The 19,369-nt window shown below is 37.0% G+C and overlaps 4 protein-coding genes across 6 annotated transcripts; 2 read left to right on the forward strand and 2 right to left on the reverse strand.

Moving 5' to 3' along the window:
- Positions 1-507: 507 nt before the first annotated feature.
- Positions 508-2,364, reverse strand: LOC141637809 (protein LAZY 1-like). Of its 2 annotated transcripts, none has more exons than XM_074447234.1 (5): positions 2,193-2,364; positions 2,032-2,098; positions 1,217-1,953; positions 759-1,050; positions 508-601 (listed from the first exon to the last, which is right to left on the reverse strand). In XM_074447234.1, exons 1-5 carry the CDS (start codon positions 2,196-2,198, stop codon positions 582-584), a joined length of 1,122 nt encoding a protein of 373 aa, XP_074303335.1. In that variant the 5' UTR covers positions 2,199-2,364; the 3' UTR covers positions 508-581. The 2 variants fall into 2 exon arrangements, with proteins under 2 accessions (XP_074303335.1, XP_074303336.1); XM_074447235.1 differs by having other exon boundaries at positions 2,065-2,098; positions 2,193-2,317.
- Positions 2,365-6,140: 3,776 nt separating this feature from the next.
- Positions 6,141-9,276, forward strand: LOC141637812 (uncharacterized). Its single transcript, XM_074447238.1, is given in 4 exon segments — positions 6,141-6,492; positions 6,495-6,696; positions 7,216-7,456; positions 8,584-9,276. Coding segments are annotated over 4 exon segments (1,005 nt in total). The 3' UTR covers positions 8,794-9,276.
- Positions 9,277-9,736: 460 nt separating this feature from the next.
- LOC141637805 (glucose-6-phosphate 1-dehydrogenase 2, chloroplastic) lies at positions 9,737-14,570 on the forward strand. Its single transcript, XM_074447227.1, has 10 exons — positions 9,737-10,182; positions 10,348-10,604; positions 10,708-10,802; positions 10,897-11,011; positions 11,894-12,099; positions 12,482-12,631; positions 12,729-12,849; positions 12,932-13,161; positions 13,269-13,469; positions 13,871-14,570. The coding sequence occupies exons 1-10, from the start codon at positions 9,990-9,992 to the stop codon at positions 14,118-14,120; spliced, it is 1,818 nt and encodes a 605-aa protein (XP_074303328.1). The 5' UTR covers positions 9,737-9,989; the 3' UTR covers positions 14,121-14,570.
- A 739-nt stretch (positions 14,571-15,309) lies between these two features.
- LOC141637808 (uncharacterized) lies at positions 15,310-16,824 on the reverse strand. 2 transcript variants are annotated; one of them, XM_074447233.1, is made up of 6 exons: positions 16,646-16,824; positions 16,509-16,556; positions 16,205-16,243; positions 15,951-16,101; positions 15,666-15,861; positions 15,310-15,570 (listed from the first exon to the last, which is right to left on the reverse strand). In XM_074447233.1, the coding sequence occupies exons 1-6, from the start codon at positions 16,702-16,704 to the stop codon at positions 15,476-15,478; spliced, it is 588 nt and encodes a 195-aa protein (XP_074303334.1). In that variant the 5' UTR covers positions 16,705-16,824; the 3' UTR covers positions 15,310-15,475. The 2 variants fall into 2 exon arrangements, with proteins under 2 accessions (XP_074303334.1, XP_074303333.1); XM_074447232.1 differs by having other exon boundaries at positions 15,951-16,107.
- Positions 16,825-19,369: the final 2,545 nt, after the last annotated feature.

The raw sequence follows: 19,369 nt of genomic DNA on the forward strand, positions 1-19,369 counted from the left end.
TTTGCCTGTTTTGTTAGCAAATTGGCTTAAGGGAGAGCAAATTAGGATTTCCCAAAACTAAGGTCACCGGAGTAGAGGATTTAGACAAACCTTAGGACACAAATCAAATTACAAGAGTAGGATTTCAAGTAAAAATTGCAAATTCTTAAAAGCTCATCTCGTCTCAAGAGTAAGACGGATGGTGGGTGATAATCTTTTTCATCGTCTACAATCAAATTACTACCGCCAAACCAGGATAGTTATCACAAATAAGCATAATTCTACACAGAGTTGTCGGTACAAACACTTACGCAGCAACAGTATGTTACATTGTTTTTAGTATGCATAATGACACGAACCAAGTTCCTCTTATTATCTTCTTGCTTCTTCAAAGCTCAACCACTCATCAGTATTACTATCTTACATTGATTTAGTATGCATTATGGTGTCACACCTAATATATATATATATATATATAATTATATCATATTATATTTTATATTGATTTATATATATATATATATATATATATATAGATAGCATCACAAACATATGTATAGCACCGCTTCTTTATGGAATGACCGTATAGCTGCATCCGCTCTCTAGAGCTCTAAAACAAGGTCTGCAGAAGACATAATCATGGCATCAGAACATAAATCCGTATAATCAATAATGTAGGATGCCACCGGTAATAGCGACCCCAGCTGGTTGAGCTGTAGTCAAAATGTAGGCAAGAGCAGCGGAAAGTCTGTTTATGATATTTAATCAGTTAAACTTACAATCTGCATCAGTTTTGATCCAGCACTCCCTGCTCCCATTTGAATTAGTAGCATCCACATTGAATTCGGATGAGCTGGTGTGACTGTTGTTGTTAACTCGCATGTGGGCCATACGGCGAGCTTTCTGGGAGAGATTAGAGATGTCCTCGTCAGAGAAGGTATGTTTGTTCTTGTAATAGCCGGCATTGCAGGGTATCATGTCCTTGAATCTCATCTTGTGTGACTTGTCTGGCTTTTCAGTAGCTGTTATCAAGCATTCTGGATGGACTTTCCTATGAAATTTGTGCAGGATCTACATTCAAAATTTGTTACAGTTAAACATGATACAACTACACAAGATATTTGCATTTGATGGTTACAAATGTTTGTTCAGGAGACCAGAAATGTTTTCCTGATCCTTTGATCAAATTTATTAACTAAAAGTATGAAACTTGGTGAGTGAGAACAATATGACGTACCTTGAATAATTTTGTTTCGGCAGCTGCTGAATTCTTAGAAGCTGCACTGGGAATTTTCTTCTTCGGTATCTTTTTCATGAGATTCATACCTGTTTTTTCAGTCTCTTTGTCTTCCCGTTTCTCCCCCTTTTTAGGCTTGCTTACAGAAATCTCTTCTGCCTTTTGCTTCTCAAATAATTCACCTAAAGATGTCCTGTTCTCCTTTTTTGGCACCGCTGCCTTTTCTGGCATTTCGACAGCCGATCCCAATAAATACTCCTGAAGTGGACAGTTTAGATTTGTGCTTTCTGGAATTTCCAGTGGCTTGCCACTCAGAGTTATGGTGCTTGCATGACTAATTCTGCCGTTGCTAACATGACTGTTTCGGCTGGAGGAGTCTGTCCAACCATCATCTTTAGCTTCAGCTGCAAGCACCTTCTCGAGCTCATCGTTGATGATCCTCAGTTCATTCTCTGTCACTTCATGCTCTTCTTCTGCAAGTCTGTTGAAAGACACATCAAAATTGGGCGTCTCTGGCTCCGTGAAGCCTGCTTCTGTTCCAAGGGTACCAATTGTTAAAAATCCTTGAAAAAGATCAGAAAACTCCATTGACTCCCTCTCTTCGAAGTCTGTGAAGTTTGGTGTTTCATGATTGGTAAATGATAGTTGAGGTTGGCCATCTCTGTGAACTTGTCTCCAAGTTTCATTGCAGTGGTTTTGCTTGTGATAGAAGTTAGGATGGTCAAGCAATGGCTGCCCTGTAAAACCAAAATTTTCAATCACTATTCTGAAACTGCATGTAAATATTGGTGTATAACAAACAAGTAAATATTTACCAATGGGGAAGTCTGTCAGTGTTTCAGTGCTACCTTGCTTAAATTTACGATGCATCCACGTGAGTAACTGCACCAGTCAATACAAATGAAATAATGAGTGGGGCTTACCGTGATTTGAAAGTAAAGTATAGATTTGGTTAATGAAGAAGGGGCTTGCTTACCTTCATGGTGGTGATATCTGACCAATTTGCTGCTGTATGTAGAGATGTTTCAAAGTGATGCCGTTGTTGGAGGAGAGGCTTTTCTTATTTCGGATTTTGAGGCTTACTTCCAACTATATCTTCTCAACTTTTCAGGACATAGATAGATAGATAGATAAAAGGACACCGAGACGTGTACAAAATTTTACTATATATATGCATGATAAATCATATCAAGTTTATGAGGCACTAGAGTGGGCTCACTTGTTTTTGAATTGGGACCCTCAAGCTGTTGTTACTCAGAGAAGCTACGCTCAACTTCTTATTATACTGTTGGATGCCACAAGTAAATACCTTCAACTCTTCAAGTTCAAATTTACAGAATGTCGGTCACAATTTTAACAACATTACCGCGGTAACTCAAAGGTTCCTGCACAAAGAATCATTTTGACACTCCATTTACCACCAACTTCCAGGTAACTTAATTTGCTTTACTCCGTTTTTTTGTTTTGTTAATCGATGATATTTGGGTAAGGATGAAAGATTGAATTATAATTGAGCAAATCGCACATTGGGCGGAGGATTGAATAGAGTTTTTCTTGACATGGATTATTGTCTGTTTATTCTTTGTCCCTCTACTTAGTCACATGGGGATAACTTATCCGACTTGTTTGTCCATTAGCACCAGAAATTCATATACTGATAGTGATTAAGGGAGATGCATTCTTCACTTGTTTCATCAATTAGTCACAGCATATACTAGTAACTAATAATCCTGTGATACAGCGTATTAGACTCTCTTAAACAAGTCACACTCAATTCACCCCTTTAAGAGTACTTGTCGATTCTAAACTCTAGTAAGGTACTGCAATCCTGGTGAATAGGCTACTTACAGATTTGATGAAATAGTATGTAGTAAAACATTCTCACAGGATTTTGGATATGCTTCAAGATAGTCTGTTTATATTCTCCTTTCCGTTTATCAGTTGCGCCTGGCTGATGGAACCCACATCCTGTTGCAAACCTAAGTTGTTGTCTACGAGCTATGTGATGGAGTCCCTTTAGCTCGTACTTGATCAAGTCCTTTTAGCTCGTAGCTATACCAAAGTACTGAATCCCATGTCAGTGTGTTTTGCCTCATTGTTTAATTGACCTAAACTCTCCAGTGATTAGGGCCCATCCACAGTAACTATAAATGGCGACAAGGGAAGGTCAGGTGTCTATTTATAGTCTGAAAAATGAAAATGAAAGATCCTGTTTATGATGGAGCCAAAAGCAGTTGGTTATGTTGCATGAATATGGTATAGCTAACATAATAAGCATTCTCATCTAATGCAAATGGAAAGATGTTTGTGAATGTTGTCTAATATGATAAGATGCATGTGATATCATTATCTCCTAAGATGCCCCTAGAAGCTTTACCTTATGTTGCAAGTTTACGTCAATTCGACTATTCATTTACGTACTCGACTGTTTGTGATTTATGAAAAGTACTCGAATTAGATAGATGTAAACATACAGGCGCGCGACATGATTTATTATTATTAGACGAGATTACAGATCTCACATCGTCCAAATAGAGCCTAAGGTTCGATGACAAATATATACGGTTTGAGCAACACATTCCTTTAGCTTAATTGGTTATGTTTTAAAGTGACAGATTGCAACCTCTAATCACAACTGTAGAATAATCGAACAAATTATAAGAGTGGATTTTATTTCTTAATCTTGCAGGATTGTAACATCAGTGAACACATCTTGCTGCATTATACTGCTACTATTGCATTGATATATATGATAGACTGATGAGGTTGGGTGACTACTCTTGTCTCTTGGCTTTAACCTCTTGTTCTTTTTGCTCTTACCGTGCCACGTTCGTGTTTTCAGATGCATAATTGAGGAAGTTCTTGTATCATTTCAATACCCTGTATAAACCTCTAATGTACTGATACTGATAATAATTTTCTTCCGTAAAATAGTTGAGTTGTTAATGAAATGGGAAGAAAATTTAAGTAAAACAGTTGAGTGGTTAGTTTAAGCTAAATTTACAGATTTTTTTTTTATTTTTTTTTTCGAAGTAAGGTTATTTGTCAAATTAATTAGCATTTTGGGCTAATGGGTTCACGTCATCACTTTATCCCTTATATTGTTGAATGATCGGTCTTTTCTCCGATTGAGCAAGACCCAATCTCAATTTGCATGTTCTAATTTAATTAAATGTTGTATGTTTCTCTTTGTCCTTTATTAAAAAATTCAATTGTTGGATTTGAATTGGTTAGATTAGTCAAAATAGGGTCCCTTTGCATTATTATCCTGTCTTCCTTATATGAATATCCATTGTTTATAGAAGTACTAACTATATTTCATTGTCTTTCATCTTTCTCAAAGTATCTTAAGTAGTCATGTCTCATGTGCAAAGATAATTTACAAGGCAAATGATAGTGATCGCTTTTTGCCAAACAATCGAGGCCTTTAGTTGACGATATTTTGTGATTTATGAATATTAGTATTTATATTATGGGTGTTATATACTCACGTTTGTCTAATGCCGTTTATATTCGATTTGCATATATTTAAGGGAAAAAACATGTATTTTGGTGATTATGTTATGTGTAATAGAGCATTAAGAAAGCATGAACGTAACACCATGTGAACCTTGTAATCACAGCGAATGTTGTTATTTTTAGCGTGTGTTAGATGAACGGTGGTAGATAATAAATACGCAGTGAGTGATATATTAGAGATATTATTTACGATAATAGCTAGTGTAGTAGTCTGAAATGATGGGTAACAATTTTTTTTTTTTTTTTTTTTGAGAGAAAAGAACAATTCATTAATAGAATGCCATACGGCACTTATAAAGAATAATTATAATCGAAAACAAATCTAATCCGGTAATTTTCTTATAAACTAGTGGATCTCAAAACAAAGATCTCGATAATTTCGTCCCTATTATCGCTATCTTCATGTAGCTTTTGAGGGATCCTTCGTTTTTTAATAAAATTTACCTCCGACCTGTAAAGATCGTTGACAAATCACTTTTACCCTTTGAAAGAACACGCTGCAAACCATTAACGAACTACTCTTGACCATATTACTTTTTGACCATATTACTGATGAAACTAACTCCATGAACAATTTTTGTTAGACTACTTGTTTGATATTTCTGGTTTTGTAGTGGTTGTATATATACTTCCATATCTCAATCATTTGTTTACTTTTTTTATTGACATAAAGACTAAGGAGAGGGGTAGAACTGTAAGAGATCATTTTTGGATTTTACTATTGAGTGACAGGTGAATAATAAGTTACGTAAAATAATCAAATTACCTTTCAAAACAATTCCCTATATAAAAAAATAAACAAATGAATGAGATTTATAAATGAGATTATGGGTATGAGATTATGCCCAATTGATTTGTTGTTATGAGTTTGAGAATTGTAGTTGGGCGCTGATAAACGTTGGTCATTGGGCCAAAAATCAAATAAAAAAAAAGCAAAGGAAAAAGGCTTTGGAATATGTGGTCCATTGGGCCCGCAACTGTTGGGGGATAGAAGAAAGACACAAGTTTAGTTTAGGTGGAATTGCAAATTGCATCTTGAGGCATTAGTTGCGCGTAGGTGTCACCCCCATATCCCAACCTCGAATACCACCCCGAACGTTACTAAGATTCAACCAATAAACAATTGACAAGTGTCAACAACCAGATGAGAAATATAAAACGGTAACATTCCTTAATTCCAAAAGTCTCACTCACTCGCGGCGTTTACGTTCCTCATTTTATCAATCTCTCTACCTACCTACTAGGCTACTAGCTACCTTCCTCCTTTCATCTCCTTCTCACATTCAGATCTCCCCAACCCCCACGTGTTCCTTTCTTCTTCTTCTTTTCCGTTAAACCCTAACTCTCTCCTCTTTCTTTCTAACAACCAACCAAACCAACCACAATTTTAAAATAATAAAGCAAAATGGGAAAGATCCTATGTGACACCACCACCGTATCCCCTTCAACCCCACCCCAACTCACTTGGCGGGACCCACCTCCTACCCCCGTCGATATCCCTGGACCCACCACCAACACAACAACCACGACGTCATGGGATGACGTCACCGGATTGGAAGACCAACAAAGAAGAAACCTATCACGTCTCCACGCCAAAGGAGTACTATGGAAGCATCCACAAGATAAATCCTTGTCCCCGCTCGTATTCAGGTTGTCTCACGGTGGTGACGTCGATTCCGACGGAAACTGTCTCTTCACCGCCGCCCAGAGGGCTATGGGAGAGGTGGTTACCGCGGCGGAGTTACGGAGGAGGACGGTCAGAGGTTTCAACAGGATTTCGGAAAGGCGGACAAGGAGGAGAAAGATGCGGTTGAATCAGCGATAAAGAATATGTATTCTCCGGATCTCAAATATGGATGGGGTGTTCATGTCGTTCAAGAGCTTAAATTGTTGCTTACTAAATCAGATCGTCACCTTGTTGATGACGCTATTCTTCAGCTCCTTAATCTTGGCATGTTACGGTATTATGCCTATTTCTTGATTTTATTTATTTATTTATTTATTTTTGTTGTCGGAAATACTATGAATTTATTTATCTCCTTTTTCTTGTTTTTATTTATCCCTTTTGCTCTTTAGATCTGATTTTGTTTTACAATAATAATAACATTACCGCTGTCTCTCAATGGCTTCCGGAAATTGCCAGAAAGATTTAGTTTTGTTTCAATGCAACGGTCGGATTTTCATTTATGTTTGTTATTCAATTCTTATACCTTTATCTTCGTTTCTTTCATTTTTCCGGATCTAGATCTGGAATTCCAGAGTACTAAAGGTTGGAATTTGACTGTTAACAACATTTGCACAATGTCAAAAACCCAGAAAGCCATTGTTTTTTTCTCCCGTTGCAATGTTATTAACCGCCTGACAAATTCTAGCGGCCTGTGTAAATTAGTCTACTGACATGTTTGTGTTGTAAATGAGTGTCTTATGATTGATAATCAAGTGATTGAATTTGTTGTATTCTTGGTTGTGTTTGGTTGAAGGGAATTGGCAGCAGAATCTATTTACAGAGAAAGATGTGTTGCGGTGGATGATGGTCCGACTTGGGCCAAGTACATGTCTATATCTGGTTCCCCTGATGATGAGTATGATATCATCACTCTGCAGTATACTGAGGAGGGTTTGTTAACTGTTGATGATAATAGGGAAGGCCGTGCTGCTGCTTTTGGAGATGACATTGCCATTGAGTGCCTTGCCACCGAGTTCCAGAGAGAGATTTATGTGGTATGCTTCACTTTTTACTTCTCAACGTTGATATGCCTTTTGATTTTGGTTGCAATGCTCGCTTATCTTTCATACCATCTCAACTGCAGGAGTTATGACAAGTGAATTACTGATAAGTAGGCCTCGGCTGAATGGCTTAACTTAATAACAATGTGTTTAATGCTCAAACCTGTTTTCCTACTTCTCTTTCAACTGGATAAAGTTTTAGGAAATGATGCTTTCAAGTAAAAACTGTTTATGCTTGAGAGTGGCTTGAAAATTAGATTGGTCATAATCAATGATACATTTGGATGTTTTGTTTATAATTAACAAGATTAGAGAACCATGCTAAATGTTTCTGCATTGGTTTTGAGCAATTTTGCTTCAACAGTTACATGCCATTCCGACTCAAGTCACTCAACTATGTTCTTTTATTAATTGTGGAAGCATGACCCTCCAACCACCTCTAAAAGCTTACTGCTTTATCACAATTTTATTGGCCCCTTTGACCAAAGTTTACATTTAAGAAATCGTGGGCAAATACAAATACAACCCCTTGACTTGACTAATCAAGTTTACATGTGATGTCTCAACTAATGAGAATTTAAGCTTACGGAGTAAATTATACTTCCACTTGAGTTCTGAGCACCGCTACGAGGTTGGCTAAAATTTGAAATTAATTACCGGATTTGGATGCACCAGACATGAGTCACACATAGCTTTTAGGTTCATTTTATGTATGTAGCAATATGAGCTAGTTATCGTCTTTCTGACCTGGTTGCTAGTTTGTTGTTTTGATCGAGGTATTTGGAATTTTGGATGGAAAGGGAGGGAATATTTCATTGTATGGCTACTAAGTTGGGTTGAAGAACATGGAGGGAAGGCAGAAAGAGGGGTTCATTTTCCCTCATACCAGTCAAACAATAATTATAATTCATGAAAGATTTGGAAGGAGACCATCACATCTCCATTCCTCTTCCCTCTCTCTCCCTTTTACAGCTGAGAGATTCGGAAGGAAACTGCCACATAGCTTTTAGGTTCATATATATGTATGTATTATGTAGCATTTAGCAATATGCGCTTCGTGTTATTTATCAACTCTTTTGGTTGCACGTTCTAGAGCTGACGTATCACTTTGTTCGTGACAGGTACAAGCACATGGATCAGATGCTATGGTGGATGAAGACAACTGTGTTTTCTTCCTCCCACATCGACCGAGAGGCCAAATAACAGAACCCCCAGTCTTCCTGTTCATGAAAGGGACAAGCTGGTGTGGTGCTGGAGGTGATCATTACGAGCCATTGATTGCCCATCCTTGTTCCCTTGTTTCTCAGGAGAAGGTTGGTTTTGTACTATGAGAAGAAGCATTCATTTTAGACAGTCAGTTTTGAGGTAGAGGTAATTCAAACTAGGAGCAGCTCTTGCATTTCCTCCCAGAATGTTAGCAGATAGGTTGTAGAAGTGGCTGTCTTTTGTCAGGCTGTAGATGGAGATTTTTGTCGTCGGGAATAGTTTCTATCCAATTCTTTTGAGTTCAAGACATTGAGAATCAGTCGCTTTTGAGGGCGACTTTTTTTGCGTGTATCGAGCTATGTGCGCACTCAAGTGAACTCCCTCATATTGGAAATGTAATTGTTTTGGGGGTGGTTTCTCTAGTGTGCTCCCTCTATTGAGTTTGTTGTTGAGATCAATACTTTATTTTTTTCTTCTTTGCACTCCATCTCTTGAGGTAGCACTTTGTATGTTGAACCTTGAGCTTTGTACTTTCTGTTGAATGAATGATACACATTCTTTCTTGGGTGACTCTACCCAAAGAGGAATAACGTCACTATCTTGTTCAACCATTTCTCAAATCATAAAATGCAGCGTATATTCCTCTTTCAATTTAGATTTATGACTGTGTAGGAGCAGATTGAACCTCATGGGTTGAAGTTGGACATTTTGCTACTCCTTGAACAAGTATCAAAGTTTGGTTTGCATTGGTTTAGTTTATAAGCCAAATAAAAATTGTAGGGTGCTTTTCACTGATAAGTAAGTTGGTTTGTTATAGTATGATGGAAATATGTGTCTAATAGTTAGATGGGACAAAAACTGGATGCCTAGAAATAGTTAGACCGGGCACGGGAAGGTAGGCTTTGTGGCGTAGGATTATAAGCATTAAAACACAAAGGAGTGGAATGAAAGTAGTGTGTGTATGTTGAATGATTGATGTTCAACAAAGTTTGCATCTCATTTGTAAGCCTACCAACAAGGAAGGGTACAAGGCAATTAGCATTAATAATTAAATAAGACCCTTGATTCAAGTAAGATGACAAATTAGGGAGGCAAGTTGGAGGCAAAGTAGGCAGCCTTTGGAAGTTGTCAAGGGTGGGTTTTGGGTTTGTTTAACTCTAACTCAAACACCACTTGATGATAGTTGATACCCTTCGATGATCTCCAAGTTCCCTAACTATTAATTTAAATTAAAAGAGTTAATCTTGACATTTTACAGATTTGTAATCACAACAAAAAAACCCTCTTCCTCTTCTAATTTGTTATCTATCATACCACCAAAATGTCAACTCTTTCCTCTCCTCACTTTGCTTCTTCATCTTCTTCTTCTTCTACATGTCATCATTATTCATCATCTTCTTCATTAGATCCTCGACATGGATTCCTCAATATCTCTTCTTTTTCTAACAAATTATCTTCTAAACAACTACTTAGACTACCAATCCCTTCTTCTAATGCGCTCCGTATGCAACATGGTTAGCTACCTCTCAATCCTTTGTTTCTTTTCCTTTTATTTAATTATTAAAGTTTTATTCTTTTGCTGTTTTATTAAATTTCCTACAACTTGGGTTTATTCCGCTATGCAATAGGTGAAATGGGTTGTTTTTTAATTAATGAAAAATGTATGGAATCAAATTCAGGTGCGGTGGCGACAAAAGTAACACCGGTTGAAAGTGAGGTTAGTGTAGTAGGGAAAAAGACATTGAAAGAAGACAAGATATTATCAGGGTCAGGGTCAGGGTCAGCAAAGGAAGCTGGTATTGATTTGAGTGGAATTGATGTCACCAAGGATGGCTCAACTGTCACTATCACTGTTGTTGGGGCCTCTGGTGATCTTGCTAAGAAGAAGATTTTTCCTGCTCTTTTTGCCCTTTATTATGAATCCTGTTTGCCTGAGGTCGGTCTACTTCTATCTTTCTTCAGGACCATTTCTCTTTTACCTTTTATTCAAATATCAAAGGTAAACAAATTTGTTTGTGGTTGTTTTGTGGGCTTTGCAGCATTTCACTATATTTGGTTATGCAAGGAGCAAGATGAGTGATGAGGAGCTGAGAAACATGGTTAGCAAGACTCTTACTTGCAGGATTGACAAGAGGTACCATGCCCCTCTGCTTTACTTTTAACAGATTGTCTGAATTAGGAGTTGAATTTGGATGTCCGTTTTCATCGTTTGTCTGTTCAATTTTCAGGGAGAATTGCGGTGAGAAGATGGAGGAATTTCTTAAAAGGTGCTTTTACCATTCTGGACAGTATGATTCTCAGGAGAATTTCGCAGACCTAGATAAGAAACTCAAGCAACATGAGGTATTGCTTATATGCTACATTGCTATGTGGATTGAAATTTTAATGATTTGGGATCCAGTTCGTTGCAGATTTAGGATGTGTTTACTTGAGGCTGTTGACTGTCTCCAATTGAGTAGTTTCTGCGTAGCTGAGATGGACTCTCAAGTCTGAACATCCAATACATATGTTAGTATTGTTTGTATTTTCTGAAATTAGATGATTGATGTCTCAAGATTATTGATTGATAGATCATGTTTGTATCTTATCTTGAGGGAGTAACTTCAATCATGTAGCCTTGCTTTTGGTAGTTTACTTGCTTCTTTTACCGTCTGGTTTATTTACCAATTTGGGACATGTCAGTACATCACCTTCTGTTTGTACTGATACTTCTGATTATTTACTTGGCTCTTTAGTTGTCTCAAAGTTGATTTACCAATTTGATGCACCAGTTGTGAGCACAGCACCCTAGAAGTTTATGGGATAGTTAAACACTAGAGCAAAATGACTCGCTAAGCTATATGGGCTTCTTATAGTGTCAAGTAACATTAGGTCGGTGCACTTCCCAGCATAACTTTCAGTAGTAATTTTGTTTTTATAGTATTTTTTGTATTGTGATTAGGTTGCGCACATCTATCTCCTTGTTTTGTATAGGTGGAATCATCTGAGGTATTGGGAACTGTGGTTACGTTCTTTTAAATGCACTTCTTCCTATACTAGTTGACAAGTTGTTGAATCTACTGTATATAATATTTGGAGTTGCCATGAGCTTGTGTGTATGTCATATTGCTGCTAGAGAGGTCTCATGTTATTTCTCCAGTTTTGTTAGGATAGTATCTAGATCCCTATTGTCACAGATCCAACTGTTTTTAACCTATAATTTGACCGAGTTGTATTCTTTCCTAGGCTGGGAGAATTGCTAATCGCCTTTACTATTTATCGATCCCACCAAACATATTCATTGATGCTGTGAAATGCGCAAGTTTATCTGCATCTTCTGCTGATGGTTGGACTCGGGTCATCGTGGAGAAACCATTTGGTCGAGACTCGGAATCTTCTGCTGCTTTGACTAGAAGCCTGAAGCAGTACTTGCAGGAAGAACAAATTTTCAGGTACGGTCGTAATTTAATACTCCTTACTCCTTCCATTCAATTTCAAATCTCCCATTGGCCTTTTTGACAATATTCATGAGTGAGGAGAATCTTCATAATTCTTTGTACGGTGTAATATATAAGTAAAAATATAGTCCTGCGACAATCTTGTACGATTTGTCTTCATGAGTACAATAAGAATATCAAACTGTTGTGATTTTTTTATCATGTATAGTTAAAGACCATAAAGATATTTAAGGCTGCAATATGTGCAAAAAGAAATGGGATATTTGGATTTGAATGGAAGGAATACCTTTTTCCATTATTTTGGGGCTGATTTATGTTTGATATATATTGTAGCTCATAACTAATGATCCTGATTGTATTCCTTTCCGGCATACAGGATAGATCATTATCTTGGGAAGGAGCTTGTTGAAAACTTGTCGGTTCTTCGCTTTTCCAACCTCATATTTGAACCCTTATGGTCCAGGCAGTATATAAGAAATGTGCAGTTAATATTCTCTGAGGATTTTGGCACTGAAGGCCGGGGCGGGTACTCAACTGTTTTCCTCTCATTTTTATGAGCTGCTTCGTATAAGTCACTGTCCTGTAATGAGCTGATAGATTTTAACTTGTGGTGGTATGTTCAGGTATTTTGACAATTATGGTATTATAAGAGATATAATGCAAAACCATTTGCTGCAAATATTAGCTCTCTTTGCCATGGAAACTCCTGTTAGTTTGGACGCCGAAGATATCAGAAATGAAAAGGTTTGCTTACTCCGCCTCATTGGAGTTTGTGTTGTTTGTACTCGCTCATGTCTAATTATCTTTCTATCTTCTTGGTGGCCAGGTCAAAGTATTGCGTTCAATGAGGCCTTTGGAGCTTGATGATGTGGTAATAGGGCAATACAAGAGCCACACTAGAGGAGGGGTTAGTTACCCAGCCTACACTGATGACCCTACTGTACCCAAAGGCAGCTTAACTCCAACATTTGCAGCAGCAGCACTCTTTATAGATAATGCCAGGTGGGATGGCGTTCCTTTTCTTATGAAGGCTGGCAAAGCTCTGCATACCCGGAGGTACTTCTTTTGAAAAAAACATCGGTTAATTATATACTCGAGTATATCATTTGGCTAGTGTCAGTAAAGAGAACAAAACACTAACGATCATGGGTTTCACCTTTCAGTGCTGAGATAAGAGTTCAGTTTAGGCATGTACCGGGAAACTTGTACAATAGAAATTTTGGGACAGATCTTGATCAAGCAACCAACGAGCTTGTTATCCATGTTCAGCCTGATGAAGCTATTTATCTGAAAATCAACAACAAAGTTCCTGGTTTGGGCATGAAATTAGATAGGAGCACCCTCAATCTTCACTACGCTGACAGGTTTGACTCTTTTTTTTTTTTTTTTTTACGTATCTCTGCAAATTTGCAGAGAATGTATACGTAGAACATAATTTCATGGCCTAAACAAAGTAGAGAAAGCCATACTAGTACATTAGCAGTGATGTTAGGCTCTTGAGGCCAAGCCTATTTGTCTCTGGAAGCAAAAACTTTCCTGAGCAATTTTTATTGCTGATGGAACCCTAGTGGTGAGTTTGAATTTTTTGTTTTTATTTTCTGAAGAGTAGTAGTTTGTTCTGAGTTGAGAGTCTAAAAGACTTCTCACCTTGAGACAATTGCAATGGATGTGAGCAATAAAACCCCTAACCACACGTAATATTGCTACGAAGTAATTAATGTCGTAGGCACACACAGCTGATACTTGGTGGTGATGAGTGTTCCAGGTATGCAAAGGAGATTCCAGATGCCTATGAGAGGCTTCTACTCGATGCAATAGAAGGAGAGAGAAGGCTGTTTATCCGCAGTGATGAACTTGATGCTGCTTGGTCCCTCTTCACTCCACTTCTTAAAGAACTGGAAGACAAAAAAATAAATCCCGAGTATTATCCCTATGGTAGCAGGGGACCTGTCGGGGCCCACTATCTTGCAGCTCGATACAATGTCAAGTGGGGTGACCTTGGCCTAGAGCAGTGAGTCCCCGACTATTCTTTTACTGATTTACTATTGCTCGAACCCGTATCAGAGAACCCAATAGACGGGTTTTGAGCTCCATATATATGTTGATGTGGCGTATGGTCAGCCGGATCCATGCTAGAGTAGGAAAGAGACTAATGGTGCAACTTGGTGGATTCTTGGTTGTACAGAGCGTTGGAGTTGGTGGCATACTGTATTCTGCTTTTTTGGTACTATAGAATTGTTGGGTGCATCAAGTTTATGTGGACTAATGTGAGTCACATGGAAGGTCCTATCTTGCAGGAAGAACTATGCTAATCTTGTAATCTTAACTTTTTACACTTTGTTAGCAACAAATTCATAATAATCTTTGCCTGTCGATGAATCTGGTTACTTAAACGCGTATTTGGTAGTCTGTACAAGTTATATGATGAAGCAATAATGAATGCAGAGATCAGATGTTGTGCATTACTATTATGCAACTGTGGGTATGTCTTCAGGATCAAACCATGATCAAGATCGTATATAAATCGCAGCTGTTGCTACTTGGACTTTGCTAGCAGCAGTAAAAATCAATGATGAATGACAAAAGTACTCTTAAGGGCTCTTCTTTAAATTATTTATTTATCTTGGTTTGTTAAAGAGGCAAATTTGATTGGGCTGTTTAATGCAGAGGGGCCGACTTTGTGTTTTTAATAATGGACAGAAAAAATCTGACTGGAATGGACAGCCTGCCAAAGCCAGTAGGCAGGGCGTGGTCTTATGACAGCTTAGTCGGCCCGTCTGGTACAACTAGCCTCCCATATCCGCCACTAGGGACTCAGTCCTGAAGCCCAATTGCTTCCTCGCCCGCCCCTTGAACCACTAGACCACTGGACTCGAAGTTTGTCCCAGTCCATATCAAGAGCAACCGCACTCCGTGTCATGGCTAACATGTTACACCCTCCATTCAAATCCACTTGTCAGATCACTTGTGCTTTTTGGACATTATTCTCAACTAAAAAGAATCTTCAATATCCTCAATAACTTGTAAGAGAAAATATAGTCATGGATTCTTGTTTGATTCATTATTCTTGTTTGATTCATTATGCAAGAGTAACGGACAAGTGGGTTTGAATGGAGGGAGTGGTAGCTACGTATGATGTTAAAAGTTATTATAACCGAGGCAACGCCATACATACGAAAATGGCTATACAAGTGCAAAGCAATGTTTCAGTTGTAGAATGTGGTAATGTTAATAATCCTTGAGCCAAGACTTGTAGTTTGTTACATACCCAACTAAACCAAACAAAACCTTACAGAACAAGGTACCAATCATTCCAAGTTTGTTACTAGACCAACAAGTTATTGACATACCGATGTCACATTTGCACTAATTATGCATCAGACCATTCGACGGACGCTTTGAAAAACTTGATACCCTTTGGATGGAGTACCAATGGTGAACAAAATCTGCATCCCTTCAATAGATCTGTATATTAATCAACAAACCGTACAATAAGTTGAATGACATATCAAATTTGCGACCATTCCATATAGCGACAGACTATTGAAGTTGAACAATACCCGGATCATTGGGGTCCATAATGTCACAGAAGAGGACTCTGCATTCTCCATTCTTTTCGGATAGGAATACTTCAGCAAATATCTTGTTTAGCGAACCAGTAGTATCATTAGCTTGGAAGTCCAAATGGAAGCCAATACCACCCCCATAATGAAGAGGAGACGCACAAATTTTCCCATTAACTTCCAACTCAACACCCTTTTTAAAAAAAACAAAACAATATCAACAATCAAGAATAACATTAGTATTAGAATCTGCCAAAAACATGACAGAAGAAAATAAGAAACCTGTTTCTCATGGTAGTACTTCAAGGCAACAACAGCTAGGTCTTGCCAGAGGGCGGGATCATACTCTTCGCACTCCAAGTCCGAGTCCCAATAATCATTGCTTTCAGGGATAAAGCACCTATCTGAATCCAAATCCAAATCTGAACTAGAACTAGAACTGAATTTGAGGAGGAAAGTTGATAGGTTAACGATTACTGAGTAATACAGTTGGAGACGAATGAAAGGAAGTGTAATGAATTGAGACAAAAACTTACAGATGAGTATGAGCAAGGTTACGCATAATCTTATGAGCCCTGGAAATAAAATAATAGAGCAACAAGGAACACAAGTTACAAGTTACAAGTAGTAGGGTTATTCTATTCAATGTATATACTCATATTAATCAGCCCACAAAATTGAGATTACTAAACTGTTGATATTTTCATCTCTTTTTCTCATATACACTACTAAACTAAATGCATTAAACAATCTTTTGCATAACTTAAACCAACAGTCATACATATTAAACTCACAACAAATTCAATTTCAGGGATAAAAATAAAATTAAAAAAAACTAACCCTGTACGAGTACGATCTAAGATGTGTCCTCCAGCTGCGGAATTCAACCTAATTAAACAAAATAATAATAATAATAATAATTCAATACTAATTCAAAGTTAAATTAAAAATAAATAAGAGAATGTAAGAAGAATTACGACGAGTATCGGTGGTAGATAAGCTGTTCCAACCCCTGAATCGACTTCCCGGCCTTCATCCAATACTATTTTTCTTCTTTCAATCTTTGATTACTGATCATCATCATGACTCCTCTACTTCGAAATCCACAGTACGGTTATATGGGTCTTTGGGGGTGGGCCTCAATTTTAACATCCCCTCAAATTCATCCAAAACTAGTTTTATACCCGTGTTGTGTAAAAAATATATGGATCGTAATATTAAAGTTCGTAAGCACATTATCATTAGATTGAGACTTGAATGAACATATAATTCAATTTTCTATTTGCTTTTAGACACATGATTAAGTGTTTAATATCGTGACAATATAAATAATTCATATTTGGAGATTCGAATATTTGATAAATATTAGATTTGAATATCAGATAATATACAACCGTATTTTATTAAATTATATTAAAGGTTTTTTTTGGAATGATATGGACTTATTGATATCATATGCCCAACTAGTATTTTATTAAATTATATTAAAGGTTTTTCTATCATGTGCCCAATAGGCACATGATAAGGAGTCATTTAAGGAAATAAATAAAATGGCTTCTTATCATGGTATTTGACATGTTAGACCCATTGAATATATATAAATTGCAATATTTTATGTAAATCGTGACATTTTAACTTATGTTTTAACATAAGTAATTAAAATAGATATATGAGATTGGAATATGTATTGGGTTGAGGAGAGCGAGTAATTAAATCGAATAGGAAATATGGAGGACCCACATATGTCGAAACTCAGCCCCCAATCAAAAGCCAAGAAAAAACTTGGTTTTTATACTATCAATCTAGTACTCTAAACAAAGTTGCTCTCTCTTATGTCGGGTTTTATATCCGTCTTAAAAGTAATTCAAACTTGTTACGTAGGACAATTGTTTTGTTACTCTTTAGGACATTTGCTTTTGTCTTATCTCTCAAATTTGACCTGTTATAAGTTTGTGGCGTAAACAAGTTATGCTTTAAACAAACGTTTTCAAGATTTTAATTAGAATTTGCATACGGTTTGAAATAGACGCACTTAGGGACTTTAAGTCTTTAAGACTACTTCCAATGTCGTGTTTGTAATGGACAAAACAAGTTGCATACTCTATTTTATGTTGTTTTAACATACGATTGGGCTAACTTGGCCTTGGAATAAGAAGTGTCAAAATTCGCTCTATAGTACCTCTATCCCAAAGAAAAATGAATGAGGATATTAGAATTTGCATACGATTTAAAAAAGACACATTTAGAGACATTATCACTATTTCCAAGGTTGTGCTTGTAATAGACAAAAACAAGTTGTATATACTATTTTATGTTGTTTTGAGAGAGATACGAACATCCGATATTTATTTTAGGACGTAATAGGCCTATACAGAAGGATTTAACAGAAAATATTTCGGGATAGCCGAAACTGTCGATTCTGAAAGCTATTATCAACGGTTTTCGGGCCGACTAGACCCCAGATAAGAAGCCTCAAAATTCGCACTATGGTTTCTTTAAACCATATAAAAATGACTAGGGGTACTAGAATTGGCATACGGGTTGAATAGACACATTTAGAGAGCTTAAGGCTACTTTCAAAGCCGCGTCAATAATAGACAAAACAAGTTGTATACTATACTCTATGTTATTTTGAGGGAGATCCGGACAACCAATATTCATTTTAGGATACAACGAGCCTATAGATAAGGATTCAGGAAAAAAAAACTTTCGGGATGGTCGAAAATTGTCAATTCTGAAGGTTATTATCCACAGATTTTAGGCCGACTGGGCCCCGGGATGAGAAGTCTCGAAATTCGTAGCATATTATCTCTATGGCCTATAAAAATGACTTAGGGTATGAGAATTAGCATACGGTTTGAATTAGACACATTTTAGGACCTTAAGGCTACTTTCAAGGTCGTGTAGGTAATAAACTAACCAAGTTGTGTTATTCTATGTTGTTTTGAGGGAGATAAGAACAACTGATATTCATTTCAGGACATAATGAGCCTAGAGAAAAGGATTCAGCAAAAAATCTTTCAAGTTTCGGGATGGCCGAAAACTACCAATTCTGTAAGTCATTATCCACGATTTTAGGCTGACTGTGCCCTGGAAAAAGAAGTCTTGAAATTCGCACCATAATATTTCTACACCATATAAAAATAACTAAGGGTATTAGAATTGTTATACGTTTGAAATAGACGCATTTAGGGACCCTCAGACTTTAAGGACGTGTTTGTTTTGTAATAGACAAAACAAGTTGCATACTCTATTCAGCTATTCTATGTTGTCTTGAGAGATATCTGAACATCTGATGTTCATTTTAGGACATAATATAGGCCTATAGACAAGGATTCAACAAAAACTGTCGATTCTGAAGATTATTATCCACGGTTTTCGGGCCGACTGGGTCTAGGATAAGAAATGTAAAAATTCGCACCATAGTATCGATAAAACATACAAAAATGACTCAGGCCGGGTACTAGAATTTGCATATGATTTGGAATAGACACATTTAGGGTCTTTAAGACTACTTCCAAAGTTGTGTCTTCTGTAATAGATAAAACAAGTTGTCTATTCTATTTTATGTTGTTTTGAGGGAGATAAGAACATCCGATATTCATTTATGGACAGAATGAGCCTATAGATATTTTAGCAAAAAATCTTCCGGCTTTTAGGATGACCTGAAACAATAATCAATTCTAAAACTTATTATCCAC

Source organism: Silene latifolia, unplaced genomic scaffold (assembly GCF_048544455.1).
Source record: "Silene latifolia isolate original U9 population unplaced genomic scaffold, ASM4854445v1 scaffold_144, whole genome shotgun sequence".
NCBI classification, from domain to species: domain Eukaryota; kingdom Viridiplantae; phylum Streptophyta; class Magnoliopsida; order Caryophyllales; family Caryophyllaceae; genus Silene; species Silene latifolia.